Genomic DNA, 21,982 nt, shown 5'->3' on the forward strand with positions numbered 1-21,982 from the left:
GAGAGAGTGATTTGGATTGAATAAACCAGAAGGGTTAGTTGCATACAGGTGACTTCCTACTTACCTGAATTAGGTTGCCAAAATAGCCTAAAAGATTTATACTAAATATGATGTTAAATATTAAATTTCTCAGGAGTGCATCACCTCTCCGTTCACCTTGATTCTACATCTTGGGCCCTGCCGCTCATCCCGTGATGTTGATGTTGTGATAGGAGGGAGCACGTGCAGGTGTTCCTGGAAGCCTCCACCGCTAGTGGGAGGGGCCTTCCACACCCCAGCCGAGGCGCTGCTAGTGCTTTACCCACTCAGCCACATCTCCACCTCCTGTGTTTTCTTTTAAATCCAGGGGTGGACCAAGCCTTGCCTCAGGAACGCCGGGCACCTGCCACCCCTTCCTCCGCCTCTCGCTACCACCGCCGGCGGTCCTCAGGGTCTCGCGATGAGCGCTACCGGTCAGGTAAGCAAAATGTGGGCTCCCCTACCTTCCTCTCCCCATTCCTCCCCTCTTCCCTCCCCTCTTCTTGACATAGGTAAGGACTTTTTTTTATTATTGGAACTCAAACTTTAGTGTATATATAGATAGACTACTTGTGATACTAGCCTCAATTAAGACATGTATCTATGCTTTATATTTTTCAAAGTGCTTCTCACAGGCAGGATTGAAATAGGTACATGCAGTAGAAGAGAACAGTGAGGCAAAGAAAGATAGACTCACCAGCCTGTACCAGAGGTTAGGCATAGGCCCAGAGTCTTATGAATAGTGTTCAATAGAGGCTCATATGCCAAGCCACCCACTCTGTACTCTGTGATTGCTCTATCTGGCTTCCTGGCCCTTCTAGAAGGTCAGGGAGAAGAACAGCTCTGGGGCATCAAGGATCGGATGGGCTCTGAAGGAGAAGCCTATCCCTGCCTTACAAGTGATCCTCCACCTCTCAGGGAGCCTTCAGTGCCCAGGAAAGTGGGTGAGAAGGAAAGGAAGGAAGGAAGCGTTTGGTCCCCCACTTGCACCTGTGGTTTCCATAGCTATATTAATGCCCAGCGCATATGGAGAGCCCAGCTGACCTGTGCAGGTGTCAGAGGCCCCATGCAAATAAATAGGAGAGTGAGGCAATGTATGGGTTTTAAATGCTTCCAGTGCCGTGCTCCTATTCTATCTGTGTATGTGCACAGACATGTCTAGAAAGTAGCCAAGTGTTTTTTCCTTTGTGTTTAGAGGGGAAGAAATGAAGTTGAGGGAGGTTATGTGATTTCTAACAGAGATAATATACGGCTCATAAAAGTTAGGGGCCAATGATTTGCTCATTCATGTATGTCCAACACCTCAAAGGCCTGGCTTCTATTTTGTGAAAGAAGAAAATAAACATAACTCATTTGTGGAAAGGCAAGAAATGAGGCTTGGGGGTGTAGATACAGGCCTGGAGATCGCAGGTGTCCTGTGAGCGAGTAGAGGATGGAGGCTTGCTTCAGTACCATGGAGAGCACAGACCAGATGCAGAGGAAGCTGACAGACTCCAAATGCCTCGGACTGATAAATATTTAGGAAGTGGACGTCATTACCAGTGAGACTGAAATGTTTAGAAGATGAGAACTGATGCAAAGTCAGAAATGTTCTGAGACCTGAAACGTCCTGCGCGCCAGCGTGACACCACCATTGGAAAATTCCACACCTGACCTCGTGTGATGGGCCCAGCAAAGCACAGGTGCACTCAGAATACTGCATACAGCTCCTTTCCGTTATGTTTATGAAGTGGATCTGAAACATAAATGAATTTCTTATTTAGACTTGAGTTATATTGCCAAGATATCTCATTGTATAACTATTCTGAATTCTGATGAATTGAGAATGCGAAACTTGACCTCTAGTCCCATGTATTGTATGTAAGGGATACCCAACTTGTAATAGCAATTGGACCTGAAGACTGAGTTCAAGTGTGTAATCCCAGCTACTCTGGAGGCAGAGATCTGCAGGATCCCAGGTTGGAGGCCAGCCTGAAAAAAGTTAGTATACTGACATCTATCTTCACAAATAAGCCAGGTGATGTGGTATGTAAACCTGCTTCCTCAGGAAGTGTAGTCAGGCATATTGTGGTTCAAGAATGGCCTGAGCAAAGTGGGAAGCCCTCTGAAAAATGACTAAAAAAGCACAAATGTCTGAGTGCGTGGCTCAAGTAGCAAGCCGTTTGACTAGCAAGTACAAGAGCCTGAGTTTAAACCCTAGTAACTGCTCTATAACAGGGGTGGACACGAAGATAATCTAAGTGCTGCACATCTCGTTGCCACTATTTCTACACCAGATTGAATGCTTTTAGAGAATCAAGGTTCTGGTAGGAAGGTCGAAGATGGCATTTGCCTCAGATCTTCACTTGCTATATGTGAAAACTTACATAGGCGTTCCTCACAGTCCCACCTCAGGTAGAGTAAGGACGCAGTTATTCCAGGCATACTATTTTAGTTTTGAAACCTTTCTATGACCAACACCGCCTATGAAGAAAGCCAAGGTGGCGTGGTGATTATCTGGGAGGAGAGTCCTTTGGTTGATGTGATTCCATTTTTCTACTCTTCCAAGTTAAAAGAGTCCAGTTATAAGTTGACTTAGTTTACTTATAGATGTATATTGCCAGCTCCAGGACAACCACTCAAAACAGATTTTTTAAATGAAGTGTAATTGATAGGCTAATTTCTTGTAAAATGATCATAAAAAATTGAGATCATATAAAATGCTCAATTACAGCTAGGTAAGAACTGGCTGCTGGTGCCTTATGCCTGTCATCCTATGCTGAGATGGGGATACTGAGGTTAGAGGCCAGCCTGGACACACATGCACCGCCCCTTCTCCATTGACACATGGCTGCTGCATGCACCGAAAGTATAAAGCCATGAAAGTGAAAACTGGTCAACTGAACTTCATTAAACAGAAACCAGTGCTCTGAGAAAGACAGCAAATGAGAACAGAAGACAAACACTAGGTCAGATTGCATACCTTTGTAAAACGTGGCTCTGACCGCACACTGATATCCCAAATAGAAAAAGATCGCTTAAGAATTCCAGGTAAGGGCTGGGGGCTTGACTCAAGCAGGAAAGACCTTAGTCCATGCAAGATCTGGGTTCAATCCTTCATATTGCAAAGCAACAAAACAAAGCAGTCCTCCTCTAAGAAAATGGCTAAGTTATAAAAAAATAGACAAAAGTTCTGAACAGATACCCCTCCTTAGAAGATAAAGAAATGGCAAATAAGTACAGGAAAAGATGCGTGGCATCATAGATCATCAGGAAGATGTGAGTTAATATGACAAGATACTCTTAGAAGGATTAACATCCAAAACAGTGACAAGACAGAATGCTAGGAAGGATATGGAACATCAGGGACTCTTCCTCAGTGGGGTAAGAATGCAGAGTTCTCTAGTGCTCAAAAGACACATTGGCAGCTTCTTATAAAGCTAAACAAGCACTTACCTCATGAACTATTAGTCCTGCTCTGAGGTTCTACCCAGAGGAGAAAACCCATAGGTGTTCCAAGCAGCCTGCTTAATTGCTAAAATTGGAAGCAACCAAGATGTCCTTTAATGGGTGAATGAGTAAATTGTCCCACATCCAGGCAGTGGAATAATGATGGTAAGAAGAAATGAGCCATCAAGCCGTGAAAAGATAGGGAGGAAACTTTAAATGCATACTAAGTGAAAGAAGCAAATGTGAAAAGTCTGCATATAGTATGACCCATCTCTGACATTCTAGAAAAGGCAAAACTGTGTAGACCTTGAGAAGATCAGTATTTGGTGCATTTGGGGACAAAGCCAGGAAGTATTATGAGAAACCATGGAAGATTTGAGGGACAGTGAACTTATTCTTTATGGTACTGCACTGGTGAGCACATGCCGTTATGTACTTATCTGAACCACTGAAAGTGCCCTAACATCGAACCACAATGCATAGTATCAGCCTTATTTAATTCTGTATGAATGTGGCCTTATTAATTGTAATAAATGTGTCATGCTAATGAAAGAGGTAAATCATAGAGAAACGTAAGGTGAAGGAGTAGATGTCATCCTTTGAGGTCTAGCTTATGTTTATAATATGTATCATCTTATTAAGATCTAACAAGTCCAGTGTCTTTACATGACCACTCACCAGGGTCTGCTCTCAGTGCCTGAATGTATGAACTCAACTTCAGGACAGGTCTTCTCATTCTTAATTCACACCTAAGGATCCTGAGTCTCAATAGGCTAAGTAACTTGCCACACAGAAGAGGACTGGGGGTTTGAGCCCCTGACATCTGTCTCTAGAACTTCTGTTCTTCACCTCTCTAAAATGCTGTTTTGCCAATGCACTCTTTTCTTTGAGGTTGGGCACCTGTTCCCCTGCCCATACATGTGTTAAGATCTGTGTCGTGTTACAAACTCTGAGGATAGCAGGAGCTGTCAGAAATGGACTGATTTCATACTTCAGAAGAGAGAAACAAAGGGGGAAACCATTCATTTTTTTTCCTCACAATTTGAAACCATAGGTATATGCAATAGTCTAAAATACTAACAATAGCTACCTCCCCAAATGTAGAGGGGAGTTTTATATTATATTTATATTTTATATTATGCCCCTCCTTAAGAGGCCATAGATGTTCAAATTTTTTTTATAACTTCATCCTCCAAAACATCTCATTTCTCATGATATTTCAAGATACTAGTTTCTTCCTGATTGAAGCAAGTTGTAGTCATTTTAAAATGCTAAAAGGAAAGCCAGGCATGGTGATGCATGCCTGTACCCCCATCACTTAGGAGGCTTGGGCAGACCAAGCTGGGTTATATAGCAAGGCCCGGTCTCAAAATGAACAAAAAAAGTCCACAAGGAAAATGACTTTTCTATTTAATACTCTAAGACCTAATTGAGGCTTTTGACATGGGTGGGCCAAATTTGGGAGTCTTGGGAAGAGAAAGAACCTCAACTTAGTGATTGGTTAGGGGTGGGAGACTGACCTCTGAGAAAGGGCCAAGGCTGTAGGTGACTGGGATGGTTTTGTTCAGACCCACACGTCCCAGTATTCATGCATACCACTGTCCGCGAGTGACCAACATACAATCGACAGGTAGTGACTGGTGTGTGCATTGTGTCTCATGCAGTTCTTCCAGCTACTCTGGTTGCGATCCCACTTTCTGAACGATGAATGGGAAGCCTAGTGGCTTAAAGTTTTTACACTGTGTTAACATAGCCAGGATTCTGACATCAAAACCATTAATCCACTAAGTATCACTGCCCACAAACACCAAAAGGTGTCCAGTGATGTTTCGGCCTCTGAAGTAGCTAAGATGGGACTTGACAAGTTCATGTGAACAAAAATGATTTATCTGGGACATCGAGTGATATTATTAATATATTCTCAAAGCAAAACTAGAATAGAGCAAAACATGTGTGACCTAGACGTGTTGAAATTAGAAAGGAAGAGGGCAATTAGATAGTCAGCTGTCAGAGGGCAAACTTGTGAGAAGGCACAAATCCCAAGCTTATGCAACCTTGGGTAGTGATGTTCTTTGGAGAACGTGCTGCCCTCTAGGGGCAGGGATGTCTCACCCCAGGTGCCCCCACGGAACCCAGAGGTGGGGCAGGGGGTCGTGGGGAGTTGTAAATGTAGACTGCCCGTGGGGCTATAGGTAGAGAAGCCTAGAATCGTCCTGGGGACCACAGGAGTGAGAGGTGGAGCCGCTGCTGGTGAAAGGCCTCTGCTGTCCTCCACAAACAGCTGAACAAACTGACGGCTCACATCCAACTGCTGCCAGAGAACCTAACAGAGGGGTGAATTTGAGATGAAGAGGCACTAAACAGATAGTACCCATCTGGTGACACACAGCCCATCCTTCTTGTCTGTCTTCTCGTCTGCTGCCGCAGCTCCTGGTTTATCCACTTTGGACCTTACTAATAGCCCAAGAGCATTCATCTGTGGAGAAAGGATTTAAGATCAACTTCATACAGCACTGAATAAGTACATCAATATTGGTAATGAACACTCTTGAGAACATCTTATATTTATAGCATTATACAAGTTGTGTGAAGAGACATTTATTTCTTGGGGAGAATCTCAACCAGTACCGAAAATGAGAGTAAGTTACTTAGCATGTCATACAGCACTGGAGAGAAAGGATCTATTGTCTCTCTTGGCAAGAGTTTATTAGAAGCTTAATACTATGGCACAAGCATTTTAGGTAGCCATTCCTAGTTTGTCTTCATGCTCTGCAGAATCTCTTCTTGATGTAATCACTGTGGGGGCTGGTTTGTAAATCCACTCACTCTCCACCCCAGCTGATACATGGACTTTTGGTGCTGTGACTTCCCACAGCTCCACCTAGAGCATCCTCAAGGAAGAAATGTGTGAAGTTTTTCTTTTCATCTTTGTTTCCTAAAGTCTGGGAGTCTATTACTTTTCTACCCAAGCGTCTAAAGCCTGAAATCTGTACCTTTTTACCACACCCTTGCTGAGCCTGCTGGAGTCCCTTCTTTTCTAATTCAGCACTTCTCAGTCAGATCTTCACTGCTTTGAGATCTTGAACAAATCGTTTGTTTTTACATGAAGTTGTAAGCTCACGTCTCTAGGTATTTCCTAGGCTGAAGCATCACTGTACACGTTTTGCCCAGATTGTTTCTTCTCGTTATGCGTTTTACCTTTTTAGCCATTACTGTTGGATGTACTATGATTCTTGATGTGGCCCATGTGTCTCATTTGATCGTCAGAGTCCTGTTACTGTCCTGTGGACATCATGGTCTCTCATTAAAAAGAGATGGTGATATTTGCATGTGTGTCAGCGCTCCCCCTGCCCCCCCCCACATTATACTGCTCAATACCTCCATACAAACTGGAGGTCTCTATTTCTCATTATCTCCCTGTCAGAGCTTCTCCTCTAGCTCCCAAATCATGGGGCTAGATAAAAACTGTATCGAGAATATTTGTAATTAAGATTTTGTAGGACACTTAATCAAGTGCGTTAATGGATTTCTGATGCATCACAGCTGCTCAGTTTCACAGACTCTTTTATGGAAATAAAGGGAAGATTTGTTTTGCAGCAACCTCTTTACCATGTACCGTATTTTCTTTAAAGTTTTAATCTCATGAGCTCTTACGGGATTGATCAGAGTTTTGAGCTAACCATTGTTTCTTTATATTTTTGGCTACCTTTCCTTTTCCTGGCCTTCCATGTTTATCCGTTAGTGCCTCTCTGTGCCTCTCTGCACTTAGACTGGCCAGGAGCTTCTCTTAGCTGGAGACCTTCTGGTGTTGGTACTTACAAGAAGTAGACATCGCCTTGTTCCCCTATGTCCTGTGGTCAGATCTGATCCTTCTCTTCCCCACCCCATACAATATTTGACTTTCTTCTTGTCATAGGACATGCTACCTTCTGAGCTCATTGTCTCAAATACTTGATCAGCAGCGGTGTTGTTGGAAGTTAAATGCACATCTAACTTGGCTGAGGAGAACGGAAGAGAGGAAAAGGTGGAGGAGATGGGAGAGCCACTCTGTGACATGGGATGGCTCTCTTCTCCCTTGCTGATTGTTGTATTCCAAACCATCTTTACCCAGAGATTGGTCATCTCATATATCCACTGTTTGAAGATATGGAAGTCCTAACATTCCTGTTTGGCTTGAGTATTTAAAGTTAGACTGGGATTACTTAACACTGCCTCACCTTCACCCAAGGAGGTATAAATACTGACTCTGGCATTCTTACTCATCATTTGTAGGTCTAGAGAAGTTAATCTTTGCCTTTTGTTGTTGTTTTTAGTTGAACTAGTGTGCTGTCTTAAGGATCAGAACCTAGAGAAGAATTGAGAGATGGGATATCCTGTTGTTATTTTCAAGTCTGATTCTGATATAGACTCGTCAGGGGGCTATTTATACCTATTTCCAAACATTGATTTGCCATTGTTTTATGTTTATATTGCTTTAAAGTCATTTAAGTTGAGTTACTTCATTAGCTAATGTCTTACATAATCTCGCTATGCGGTCAGTGATCTGACAGTGATCTGACATCATCATAACGACCGCAATCATCTTTGATTCTCGTGATTCTCCCGTTTCCCGTCCCGGGTCCCACAGGGCAGGCTCGCTGAGTCTCTTTTCATTCTGACTAGCAGCCCGTAGCACCTCCCTCGTCTCTTCATGGCTTCAAATAGTCCTTGACTGTTTCTTCTGTTTCAGAATAGTAGACAGACATGGAGCTAACAATTTTTAAAATACCTTTTACTTTTATGTGAAAATACACAGTGGTTTAAATGGCTTTCTTTGTATTGAAATGATGAACTTTTGTGGAAAAACTAGGATTTTTATCTGACTGAAGACTGGACGAGAAGTTAGATGTACTCTAAATACAATGTGGAGGATTTCAAGTTTCTAGAACATGGATCAACTAAATAACCTCCAGTGTTTCACTTGATCAGAATATCCATTCAATGTCATGCCAGCCCCTTTCCAGGTCCCGTTAACTGTCCCAAGGTCAGTTTCACTCCTGCCTTGAGATAATACAATCTCTCAGGGATGGAGTATTCTCAAGTGTTCCAGTTATAAAACTCTTGTATTTCACGAAAACAGTTTGGCTTTCTTCTTCCTTAGCCTGGGGGTAAACCACATAAACCCTTAGCTCTGTAAATGTTTACTTCTGAGGGATCTTTTAAAAGAATTTATGAGTAAAAAAGCACTGTGATTTATTTTATATATATATATATATATATATATATATATATATAATACATAAATTCACAAGCTTCTTGACAAGAGCAGCACCTAAATCAAATTTTCTCAGCAGAGAAAAATGTGAATATTTCTTTTAAGTTGTAGTACTTTTGAATTGCTTCAGTCACGTCTTACCTTTGTACAAGGAGGTAGAGAAGTCATTGACTCTATAGTGAAGTATCCAATGTGTCCTCCCAAGTTACTTCTTAATTGCAATGAGAAAGCAGCATCTTGTTTCTGGAAGAGTTTGATAGACACACTTTTCCCAAGAGATCAAACTTACCATGACTCACAGAGGACAGAGACATGTATAATCTGAACTTCAATTACACGGAAGCAACAGAATCCCCAGATTGAAGGATGAGCTATCTAGTGACTGGCCTGTAATTTATTAACATTTCCTAACAGTTTCTAGAAGATAAACCTAAGATGCTTCCAGATTCAAGAAGAGCAAAGATAATCGGAGAAGTAAATGCAATCCATTGCCCTGGGTCTGACCTTAGATTAGGAAGATAAAATAATGATAATAGATGTTCTTACCATAATGGTCGCTGTTGGAGTGCATTCTTTGTACTAGGCACTAGTAGACCATATTTAAATTTCCAAATTTTGAAGATAATTTGTTATATAAGAAAATAACCTTGTTTCCAGGAAACATATTGAAATGTTTCAGTATGCTCTCTACAATTTATTTTCATCTGGTTCAGAAAAGAAATGGAGAGAGGAGGGAAGAAGGGGAGAGAAAGCAGCACCAGGGTAAAATGTGACTCACTGATAAACCTGCATCGGTGTCAAGTTCAGATTCTCTGTCCTACAGATTTTCTGAAAATTTGAAATTTTATCCAAAAAATTTTAAAAGAAGGGTATACAGAGCTGAAAGTGTTTGGTTTATGGAAAATTAATGTATTTTCTCATTGACTTGATTAGCCCTTCAGTTAGAGGCCATGAATCCATGTCAGTGAACTATTGGATTTTGATCTAAGAACTTCAGAAAGAGAGCAGAAAACCGGCTATTTGTCTTAAATTGCTCCAAGTCTAGTTGAGGAGAAAAAGCACACGAAAGCTAAACGAGATAAAACAATGTCGTAAGTTAATTGTCCATGGCGTTTAATATTGCCTTCAAGTGGGTCTCCAACTGTTTCCTGTAAAGGGCCAGATGGTAGATATTTGAAGCTTTCTGGTAATTGTGGTCTCTCACAAGTGCTTGGCTCTGAAGCAGCCGTGGTCTCCGCCCGTGCCCCGTGTTGGCTGAACCCTGTTCTGAAATGGAAACTGAGTCCTTGTTACAGGACTGGAGTGACATTCGTGGCGAGTTCATAAAGGTGTTGCTTGTATGAAAGGGTGAGGGCGTGGGGTGGCCAGGGCCCTGGGGTGAGTACACCTGTGGAGTTGAGATACGCACAGCGCCGCCCATCAGCACTGGCAAGTTCATGAAATGGGCATGATGATCAGAGCAGCTCTACTGAGCTATTCAGAGTCCCACAGAGACTGTTGTACTCTGACTTCTCACTGATCTTCTAACAAGGTTTTCTTCACATATTCCAGAAGGATCTCACGCAACAAATTGGACTGTGTCCTTCCCCTGCATGAACCCCTCCTTACTTACAATGGTATCCAAGTCATTCTTGCCCATAACACCTTCTTCCCTCTTCCTCTGGCCTCTAGTCTCTCCGCACCTGGCCCACCCCATTCTCTTACACTACAGGGCTTTGGGATTTGCTTTTCCCTGGGTCCTGGACATTATCGTACTGGCAGCCAGTGGCCATTCATTTGTTCCTTCACATTTCACATTAAAAGGGTTCTTCCCCCGATCACAATTCAGCACATCTCCGTCTCATCTTTTCATTCTCCATCGTTTGATGGCCTGTTGTCTGTTTCTTCTCTGTTCATACATGTCCTGCATGGAACACAGTGTGTCTGACTTATCATTACTGTAGTCCCAGCCCTCAGCATGCTTCCTTCCCACGTACACGTTTCTACTAGGCTGTAGCTCAGTAGTGGAGTGCTTCCCTAGAATGCCCAAGTACCTGGGCTCCATCCCCAACACAGGTAAGACAAAGAAGTTGGTAATCAATAAATAGGTGTGGAACTGATACAATGAGTTGACAGTGATTCAGTCTAGGTCATTACTGAGCCATCACCAAGGGTAAACTTGGCCATTGCTAGTGAGCTATGATGCATACTCATTGACCTGTGATAATAAGGCTTAAATGTATGACCTCTTAAGAGATGTTCAAAGATCTATATCTATTTGCCCTATAGAAAGAGAAGTCACAGAGCCACTTACAGCCAGGATTTGATTGTGCAGATTCTGTGATTAATAAAATTAATAATTAAAAGTCTATGCATGAATTTTAATGGTTTTCCAGGCTTTCAAGCTGGCAGGACAAACTTCTTTCCCTGCTTCCCCACCATTTTTCTGTGGGCTTCGGTGAGCTCTGCCTTAGGGACAAGGAGGAGAGAGGCCGGTGCTTTGGGGTCTTGACTGGATGCTGGAGTAATCGGATTCCTTTGTGGTTCTAGATGTTCATACGGAAGCCGTGCAGGCAGCACTTGCGAAACACAAAGAAAGGAAGATGGCCGTACCTATGCCTTCCAAACGCAGGTCCCTGGTTGTGCAGACCTCCATGGATGCCTACACGCCTCCAGGTGAGAAATGCCACAGCTTCAGCTGCGTGCACATGGCCAGTGTGCCCTAGAAGTGACCAGTTACCAGCTCCTTGTACACCGTCTCTTCAGCTTTGCAAAGAAGAGTGCGACAACCTAGGTTTTTATGAACAAACCCACAAGTCCCACAAGTTTAAAGAAGTTAAACTATACTGGGAAATGAACACATTATATATGCTATTACATATGAACCTATACAAACAGGCATTTTTATATTACCCATGAAGACTCAAATAGAATAGTCTTATATAAAGTTTAGTTTTTCATACAGAAAAGAGTTTGTGCCCATATAACTAAAGTTGAACTTTTCTCTTACTTGGACAGGTACATCTCAAAGTCTTTATAATGTAAATACACTGTGTTGTTGAAGAAATCAAGTGCACTGGATAATTAAGGCAGTTTCTGGGTCAGAGGAAGGGGTACCTGGGAAACGCCGAGCCTGCTTCTGCAGGTCAGGTGCCAGTCACATTTCCTTAGATCTGTCATGGCAAGAAAAACAGCCATGGCCATGCGAATGGTTGTATACCAATAACTACACAGCCAAATAGTAGACCTGATTCTCTCGACTGATCTACCAACCCCTAATCTAAATGACTGAAAGGAAGAGTCTTTATATTTCTGTTACCATATTCTGTGGCCATTTACTCTGTAATAAAATACTTGTTCCTGGGTATTTTATGAAGAAGAGAAATTTTCTTAGCTCACAGGTTTAGAGGTTCAAGACCATGGTGTAACAGTTATGGTGATTCACATATGTAAACATGGCTACCTGGGGAGGGGGGCAGAAATCGGGAGGATGGCAGTTCAAGTCCAGCCCAGGGACAGTGTTAGTGAAATTCTATTATAAAAGCTGTGCTTGTTGGTGCATATACATCATCCCAGCTAAGCTGGAAACCTCAGTAGGAGGTCAAATCCAAGACTGATCTGGGCAAAAATCTCAAGACACTATAAAGCAAAGGGGGCCGGGAACATAGCTCAAACAGTAGAGTACCTTCCTAGCAAGTACAAAGGTGGAGGCCATTCAGAAAACAAAGGAAGAATGTGGCTCTTGCCTGTGCATGGCTCTGGTGAGGCCTGGTTGCATGCTGGGCAGGCCACAGCTTGATGGGAGGGAGGGAGATAGCGAGAGCAGGAAGGCAGAGGTGAGTGGACAGAGGCTTGTTCCCTTTCTGACAACTTGCTTCTTAAGGAATTGGGTGGGGTCCTGTGGGAACTGCTGTTGTTCCTTCTGAGGGTGTATACCCCACTTCTGGTAGTACACCCCACCTCCCAGTGTTTGTTGATTGGGGACCTAGCTTGCAATATGGGAACCTCAAACCACAGACACTCTTTTTTTTTTTTTTTTTTTTTCGGTCGGCCGTGGGGCTTGAACTCTGGGCCTGGGCGCTGTCCTTCAGCTCTTCAGCTCAAGGCGAGCGCTCTACCACTTGAGCTACAGCGCCACTTCCGGTTTTCTGGTGATTTATTGGAGATAGGAGTCTCACGGTCTCTCCTGCCCGGGCTGGCTTTGAACCTCGATCCTCAGATCTCAGCCTCCTGAGTAGCTAGGACTACAGGTGTGAGCCACCAGCGCCCGGCCCACAGACACTCTTTGACACAAGCTAGTTATGCTTAGCAGTAGCCTATGTATTTGTGACTGTGTTTGAGCAAACTCACAGCTAAATTATCTCTCATCCATTTTCCTTGGTTGCTGGAAGCAGTTGTGAGAACAGCGCTCATCTCCACTGCCCTTCAGAGAAGATTTCTGAAGTTTATCTTCTCTACGGACATGACTGGTTATCACCATACCTGGCTGGATATTATTCATAATTATTATTGTATTTTCAATAGTTCTTTGTCCTCCGATTAGTTATTATTATTCTTCCCATTTAAATGTTTCAGAGCTTCGCATCTTCCATCTTGACATCTCGCCTAATTCACTTGTAGGTAGGACCCTAAGTGTCCTTACCCTGAAGTTCAAATAAACAGACCCGTTAAAAACTCATTCTTAAAACTTGCTAACTCTAGTCAGTGAAAGTATTTCCACTAATTTCAATGAAAAGGAAACCCAAGTGTGGTTTTTGGCCCAAATTGTCCAACTTTCAAAGATGGAAGGTGAAAATACCTTGTATAACAAATGAATATTATAAGAGAGTTAGTTTCAACAAAAATGTAGTGTTCTAGAAGCTTGTGGTATGCCCCAAATGAAAAGCCAGAGACCCCAAGAATGCAAGGAAGTAGGGCTGTGCACTTTTTCTTCTTTTTTTTTTTGAAGTTGCACATAAAGGGTTTAATGTGCTTCTTTTGATACAATTTCTTTATCAGAAACTCAATCTATTTTTTTATTTTTGAAATTTTTATTAGTGATGTTAATTGTGCAAAGAAGTTCATGGTATTCCCCTACACGCATAGAATATGTTTTAATCGAATTCACTGTTTATCATTCTTATAGTAACACAGTCTTTAAGTAGGCTGGGGGAGTGGGGGGAAGGTGTTCACACTAAGCCTAAAAATACATTGTGACTCAGAGAAGCATTTCAGGACTACCAAGGACTACAAGCAGTCATACCTTGATATGTGAAAACAAGATATACACCTGTCTCTTAGAAAGTGCTCCCTGTCCTCATTCAGTAGATATATGCAAAGAAAACATTGGCTCCCCCTGCCCTGCCTGTTGTACTGTATTCAGGAAATTGTTGAATGTCTCTGCCCAGTATTTTAATGGCAAAAGTTTTGTTTTTTTTTTTTTTGGTCTTGTCTTGGGGCCTGAACTCAGGGCCTCGGCGCTGTCCCTCAGCGCTTCAGCTCAAGGCTAGCGCTCTACCACTTGAGCCATAGCGCCACTTCCAGTTTTTTTCTTTTTGCTTATGTGGTGCTGAGGAATCGAACCCAGGGCCTCAGGCATGCAAGGCAAGCACTCTACCACTGAGCCACCTTCCCAGCCCCAATGGCAAAACTTTTTACAGCATATTTAAGGCATTATTGTACATAAAAGTCAGCATAGTAGGGAGAAAAAAGATAACATTATCTGAAAAGTGGTCTACTGTTTCAAGAGTGCTTGACACAGTCCGATGATTATGAGTAGTTGTGACAGGAGGCGAGTCTGGGTGGGCAGTGCATGGAGGGGTTGAGATGGGGCTTTCATGAGTAACTCCTTCTTCTACACAGACACTTCTTCTGGTTCTGAAGATGAAGGCTCTGTGCAGGGCGATTCCCAGGGAACCCCCACCTCCAGCCAAGGCAGCATCAACATGGAGCACTGGATCAGCCAGGCCATCCACGGCTCCACCACCTCCACCACCTCCTCCTCTTCCACACAGAGCGGGGGCAGTGGGGCGGCGCACAGGCTGGCAGATGTCATGGCCCAGACGCACATAGGTGAGTGTGTTGGGGGAGGGGGGGTGTTACACAGTTCTAGGTATCTGCTCCCATTGTGGTCTCAGCAAACATTGAGGGCTCGTTTTGTTCATGTTCTGACTGCAGAATATGTTGGACAGACAAAGGACAGGACCCCTGTGATGCCTGAGGTGTTTTGATTTTACTGTTTTCTGGAACTCTGGCTCCTCCCAGCGCTGGAATTTCAGGAGCTTTCTGTCCTTGAAGGAGTGCATTTGTATTCACAGGAGAAGCTTGGAGCCCTGTCTGCTCACATTTTTTTTTAATCTCACTTATACTAAAATATGCCCCTCCAGAAGTTTTAATGGTGCCAATAAATAAGACAGGATTCTAAAATAGAGTTGTTGTTACCCTGGGAATTGTTTTAGGAAGCTGGGTGACAGGGGCTCAATCTCTGCTGTCTAATGCTGTTTTCTGCATTTGTTTTCTGCAAATTCTGTTCCAATTTCTTAGGCATATCATACGATTTTGTGTGTAGATTTGATTATAAGGGAGATCTTCTGAGTTAGAAGCAACACAAGGTTGGTAGCATTGCCCTGCTATTTGAATGTAGAGAAGGCGATAGATAAAATGAGAATTATTACAGGAAAAGGGTAGGAATGTTTTGTCTGGGAGGGTGGTCATGAACTATGGGTGAAAGTAGGTATGTCATTTTTTTAAAGTATTTTGGGTAACTGTGGAAGTACTAAATTTCAGTTTCACACATTTTCAGGAAAATATATACCAGCCTGTGAGCTCTAGTAACCTCTGTTTGAAATAACAATAAATTAAACATTGTACAGAAATAAATTACTATCAAATATTTTTAGACAGTGAAATTTCTTTTACTGCACACATGTCAGAACCGAGTCTCTATCAGCTTTATCTGATGTTACCTGATTTTCTCAGCCAAGCACAGGGGTAAGATACGACCTCTTCTTTTTGGAAGCATTTGCCTTCTCCCCTTTTGTTCAGCTTTAAAGAGATGCTCAGAAGCATGTGAGGAGGGATGTGTATTTTTGAACAAATTAACCACCGCATCCAGTTTTCCCTTTGTGAGTTTACAGTTGGAATACTAAGGGAAATTGTAGCATGGAAAATTAAATTTATCCAAACTATAAAAGGTTGCATTAGTCATGTACATCAAGGCTCGATGTAACCTAAATATAAGTCCTGGTGTGTGACATTTCAGTAATTTCTCATTTGGCACAAAAATAAGTTCCTAGAATATCTGTTAGATTTTTCTTTTTTTTTTTTAAGTATGATTTTTTTTTTTAAGTGGTGGCTCACGCCTGTAATCCTAGCTACTTTAAGAGGCTGAAATCTGAGGATCATGGTTCAAAACCAGCCCCGGTAGGAAAGTCTGTGAAACTCTTACCTCTAATAAACCACCAGAAAACCGGAAGTGGCACTGTGGCTCAAGTGGTAGAGCGCTAGCCTTGAGCTGAAGAGCACAAGGACAGTGCCCAGGCCCAGAGTTCAAGTCCCATGGAAGCAGTGACAAAATAATTAAATCTGATGAGAACTAAAATACTTTATTCCTGTGACCAAACAAAAAAAGCAAAAAAGTCAAAGTTGAGAGCATTTCACGTTTTGTTGAGGTCAGGGTTTTGTGTGAGCTGGAGTGTTTGAAAGAGCTCATAGCAAAGCAACCTCTGAGTTGTGTTTGTGAGCCCTGGGCAGAATTACCATCGCCCCCTCCCCAGGTATGTTTGCTGAGCCCAGCAAGACACTCCACCTGGGGACTGCAGAGACACCTTGTACACAAAGGAGGAAAGCGAGGAAAGCCAGGGCATCCAGGACCATGCGGTCTCCTCCAAAGTGGGCCATTCTTCACCTTTGTTGCTAAAGCGAAATCTCAAGTGCACCTAGTTTTATTCCACAAATTTCATTAAGTAGGGACCTCTTCCAGGCAGGTTTAGCTTGGGATGATAAATTCCTCTCTGGATTTTTTTTCTCCTTTCCTTTTTCTTCTGCTCAGCTTGCGGTGCCTCTGGTGAGGGCTGCTCCTGCCTGTCCACTGCAGACAGCCCAGCCTGGCACCCCACTCGCCTCCTGCAGCACTGATGGATAATCCATGGGCCCCATCCAGGCCCTCGCTCTCTCGTTGTTGTTGTTTAAAGAAGATCATTTATTTATTGTTATTATCCCTAAGTAGTTGTACAGAGAAGTTGCCATTGAATGAAGCGGTTTGTGAATACGGTGGGTCTTGATCAGTGTCACCCTTTTCTGCATTCTCATCTGTCCCTTCCAGCCCCTCCCTGCCCCCACCACTTTGTAGGATGTACATTGGATTCCTAACTGCATCCCTCCCCTTCTCCTCTCCTACTCCTTGACTCCACCCCTTTTAAGTACATGTTTCCTGGTGGTGGTTGTTTTGTTGAACGTTGCTCTTCTAAGGAATAACACTGTGATCTCTCCCTTGAATCTACTATATTTCAGTTAGTACATTTGTTTGCATACCCTTGCGTACCACCAAACGAAGGAAAGCATGCTACTTTTGTCATTTTAGTCCAGATTTAGTTCACGTAACATAAAATTTTCCAGGTATTTCTGTATCTTTACAAAGGATAAATATCATTCTTTCTAGTGGATGAGTAAAATTGCATTGTGTGTATCCACCACATTTTCTTGATCTATTCACCCGTTGAGGGGGCAGCTGGGCTGATTCCATACCTTGGCTTTGGTGAATAGTGCTGCAAAGGACATGGTTGTGTCCTTGGTTTGTCATCTTTGAAATGCCCAGGAGTGGAATTGCTGGAATTGAGGAACCTCTACGCTGCTTTCCAGAATGGTTAAATAAGTTTACATTACCACCCATGGTGTAATAGGGTTCCTTTTGGCTAAATCCTTGCCAGCATCTGTTATTTATTGTTTATTTTCTTGATAATGGCCATTATCATAATGGGCTGAGGTAGAATCTCAAGGTTGTTTTTACTTTCATTTCCTTTATGGCCAGAGATGTCACTTCATATGTTTATTGGACATTCTGAGAAGACTCTTTTTAGCTCATTAGCCCATTTATTAATTGGGTTGATGCTCAGGCATGGCTCAAGAGGTAGAGTGACAGCTATGAGTAAAAAGCTGAGGTAGCCTGGCACTGGTGGCTCACGCCTGTAATCCTAGCTACTCAGGAGGCTGAGATCTGAGGATTGCAGTTCAAAGCCAGCCAGGGCAGGAAAGTTCGTGAGGCTCTTATCTCCAATTAAATACCAGAAAACCAAAAGTGGTGTTGTGGCTCAAGTGGTGGTAGAGTGCTCACCTTGAGCTGAAGAGCTGAGGACAGCGCCCAGGCCCGGAGTTCAAGCCCCATGACCAACAACAACAAAAAGCTGAGTGTAAGAGGCCTTGAGTTCAATCTCTAGTACCTGCACTAATATATATATATATATATATATATATATATATATATATATATAAATTAGGTTTCCTCTTTATCTCAAGAACCACAATGAATGTGGAACATTCATTTAATACTACATTAACTAGAATGTAGTATTAAAATCCTTAAGGTTTGGAAATATAGCTCTCCAGTACATTGCTTGCCTAGCTTGCACAGGGACCTGGTTTCCATCTCTAGCACCACCAAAACCAAAACAAAACAAGCAAAAAAACCAAACACCTGTACAATAACAACAACCAAAAGGGAAAGGTTTATATTCTAAAATATTATAATCAAAAGTTGAATATTGTAACTATAATAACAAGTACCTTTCATGGGAATGCTTTCAAACCTTAAGAAGTATATTTATAAAACATTCAGAATAAAAGAGTATCCAAATTATTTAGCTAAATAGAAGTAGAGAAATTGAAGAGACAACCCATATGAATACATTTCTAATAAGAACAAAGAATTGACAACAGTTTTATTGATTTATATTTAGATGTTTTCATAAGCTCTTCTTAGTTTTCTTCTCCAAATGCATTGTGAAAGCCTCTGTAGACATCTGATGATGCTGTCACAAGGTGTGTTAGGGTATATTTCATTAACTGGGTATTCACAGAAATAATTGCCATCTCCAGTGTGGAATTCTGGAAATTCACTTGACATCAATGCTGCTTTCAGTAATCTTATTTTTATTTGTAACCAAATTCTCATCTGACTTATTGCCTCTGTCTCTGCCAAGAGGAAAGGAAGTCAGCAAGCAAACCACATCCACCCCGAGATGCATTTCATCGTTACCTCATTTGCAACAATTGTACATTTTGATTCTAGGTTCTGTGGTATTAGGGAATTTATTCAGACATGTAAAATAGCCACTGTGATAATAAATTACTCTTATTTGCTTATGTGAAATCATTCCAAGTATTATTGGTACCTTTTCCAAACATGTATAGTCCTTCAACCTCTGCATAGGTATAGGGGCTGGTGATATTACCAACACGGCTCCCTGCCTCACCCGCCCCTCTCACTTAGGACATCCTGGCCATGAGAGCAGTTTCTCCTTTAAGGAGCAAGTGAGTTATTATTTCAGGTTCTGTGGCCCCATGAGGCTCTGCTGTGGGAGCACAAAAGCAGCTTGTCCATTACACAAAAGAATGTAAACAAAAAAAAAATGGCCATGATTGTGTACCAGTAAAACTTTATTTATACTAACAGGTGGCAGACAAACCCCTACCAACCTGTTTCAGGATTTTAAGCCTCTCTAATACAAAAAGAAAAATAGCATTCAGTCACAGCATCCGATCTAACGTTAGCTAACACCCGGCAGCAACATTAGACTCCTCTCCCAGTACCGTGTGGCCTGCCACACCAGCTGTTTCCATAGGCACTGCACAGCTTGTCCCCGGAGATCATGGGTCTGCTGGGGCTCTCTCCAGGTAGCCCATCAGATCTGTGCTTTCTGTTAATTAAGACCTATGGTTCCAGAAATAGGTCCAGACCCCCGGCCATCACCACCTGCTCCTCTGCCACCTGTCTCTTTGGCATCCACACTCAGAGGGCTCACAGGCCATCACCTTTCCCTTGCTGCTCCTGCCCTGGGCCTGTCTCTTTCACCGGAAGATGCTCTCGTGATTCTTCATCTTTCAAAACTGATTTTGCTTTTGTTTACTTTGACTTTATAAAATCTAAATAGTATTTGCCAGGTCCAGCATTGTCGTGACCCTTCATCCCCTCCACACTCGTTCTGCAGATCAGTGCTGCATTCTGCAGATGTGCCTCATTTAACTGTCTGCCCACTTACCCCTCACAGCTCACCATTTGTTCCCTTACGTTCATTTGTAAAGCGTTTAAAAGCCGTTACCTTAAAAAGTAGTACGTAGCACGATCATTTGTATCATTATGCTCGGAGTTTCACAGATTTTTTTTTTCTTGGTGCTCTCATACATACTTCCCATACATAGGGTAGAAAAGCACAGAGGAAGCCACCGGCCTTGGCAGCCATTACTGTTTGGACAAAGGACCTCAGGGTACTGGGTCTTATTTTCTCAGCCACAATAAGGGGTCAGTGGTAGCCGTCTTATTTTGCAGATCACATCTTTACAGGATTTTCATGAGGAAGAACAGTTAAGATCTGAGAATCTGTGTGAGTCTGTGGAAGCCAAACCTGACTCAGAACCTTGGCTGAGAGAACATTTGAAGGCAGAGCCACAGAAGCGTTTCCTAACCTTCCTTGGATGGTTTAGTGTGTAGGTGATTCTTCTGCAAATTTGAAGAACAATTAAGAATCACTAGTAGCAGCATTGCATATGTATACACATGTACATATAGAGAGAACAAATGTAAACTAAGAATCTTTTATCTTACCCCTGGATGATTATTAAAAGAATAAGATCTTTAGTTGGCTGTAATAGTCAAAGCATATTTTTTTTTTTTGCATCCTAGCTTAAATAGCAAGCTAGGTCCTCCTTATATTGTAGTGTTGTCACTGCATTTCCATGAAAGCCAGTGAAGTAGGAGGAGACTGAAGAGGACAGTCTTCATTTTGAGGTGGAAGATGCATTTGTGCAGTTAGCCCTAGAGGTGATCAGGTCCCCAGCAGCACAAGGAGGCTGGAGGGCACAGCTGAACACCCCGACATCACAGGGTACTCCCTGTCTTCTCATTCCATTCCGGATTCCTTTGCCAAGAGTCATCTTTGCCTAGCTCCTGTCTGATGCAATTGTGTTTCTGGGAGAGGAGGATTTACCCTTGGCAGAGACTAGGTTGGTCACCCTGTGCTCATGCACTTCATAGAATGGCTTCAGTTTGAATCCCTCGATGGTTTTGTCACCTCCCATATATCAGAAGCTGGACCTGCAGGAAAGATATTATAGTCAGGATACCTGAGCCATCTGCCTTCAAAACGTGAGAAGTTCTACCTCACTGCTTCACTCGCTTCCACAGTGTTTCCTTTTACATCATCAGAGAGGCAGAGTCTGTCACCAGCCAGGAAGCTGGAACAGCTGGCCAGGCAGGGTGGCTCGTGGAGAGGCGCCTCTCCCAGGCAGCCCCTTTGAGGTGTGTGGTTTTTCCGTACTGTCAGTGAATTAACTGTGGTAGACTGGGAAGTGGACATTTTTTAATATGTGCAAAATCAGATTTCTTTGAGAATGACTGATCCATTCTCAGTGGGCCACAAGCACTTTCTTCATAACAACTAGATTTTATTTTAGTTTCCTTTTTGCCTCCTCATTTAGAATTCACTTAGGGTCTGAAAAAGAATAGAGCTTACAAAGCGGGCTTTACTATCACTGATTACCTGGGACCACCAGTTCTGTAGTTAGAATTAAAGAATGCTTCTTGGTTGCTGGCTTTAGTAGCAGAGCATCCTGTCTGTACTGGCCAGGCATTGGTTATTACACCACTCCCGCTGAAATATTTACCAGCACCTGCGGGGCACAAGGCTGTGGGATGGGTTGCAGCACAACTCTGGTGTCTGAGGGTGGTGTTGTATAACTGTCCCCAGGAGGACTTGGAAAGACCTGGAGACATGCAAGACAAGGTGATTAGGAATGCAACAAACCAAGGAAGCCAGGCAACAGACCACCCAGGCAAGTTCACCAGTTCCCTGAAATTGGTCATAGTCACAAAATAGAAACGGCCCCCAAGCCTTTGAGTGTCAGGGAATTGAGGGGCGATGTGGGGCAGAAGGGGGTGTCCTGGAATGAGAAGAGGTCCCCTGGTACTTACACAGTCAAAGCAGCTTGCACATACTGCCTTGAAGATGATTGGATCTGACTGCAATTAATCAAATATTATGGCTATCCAAAAATAAACAAATAAAAATAAAAAGGAACCAGTGATTGGATTCTATCGCCTTCTCACCTTCC

At 42.7% G+C, this 21,982-nt stretch overlaps 1 protein-coding gene across 4 annotated transcripts in view; it reads left to right on the forward strand.

Moving 5' to 3' along the window:
• The window catches only part of Dip2c (disco interacting protein 2 homolog C), a 309,177-nt gene that overhangs the window by 196,600 nt on the left and 90,595 nt on the right, over positions 1-21,982 (forward strand). For all 4 annotated transcript variants that reach the window (XM_069990590.1, XM_069990591.1, XM_069990592.1 and 1 more), the window contains 3 exons: positions 347-457; positions 11,231-11,356; positions 14,522-14,731. In XM_069990590.1, coding sequence (XP_069846691.1) covers positions 347-457; positions 11,231-11,356; positions 14,522-14,731 — 447 coding nt within the window. The remainder of the gene's footprint in view (positions 1-346; positions 458-11,230; positions 11,357-14,521; positions 14,732-21,982) is intronic.

The sequence above is a fragment of the Dipodomys merriami genome, unplaced genomic scaffold (assembly GCF_024711535.1).
Source record: "Dipodomys merriami isolate MVZ:Mamm:240054 unplaced genomic scaffold, mDipMer1.0.p SCAF_4, whole genome shotgun sequence".
In the NCBI taxonomy this organism is placed as follows: Eukaryota; Metazoa; Chordata; class Mammalia; order Rodentia; family Heteromyidae; genus Dipodomys; species Dipodomys merriami.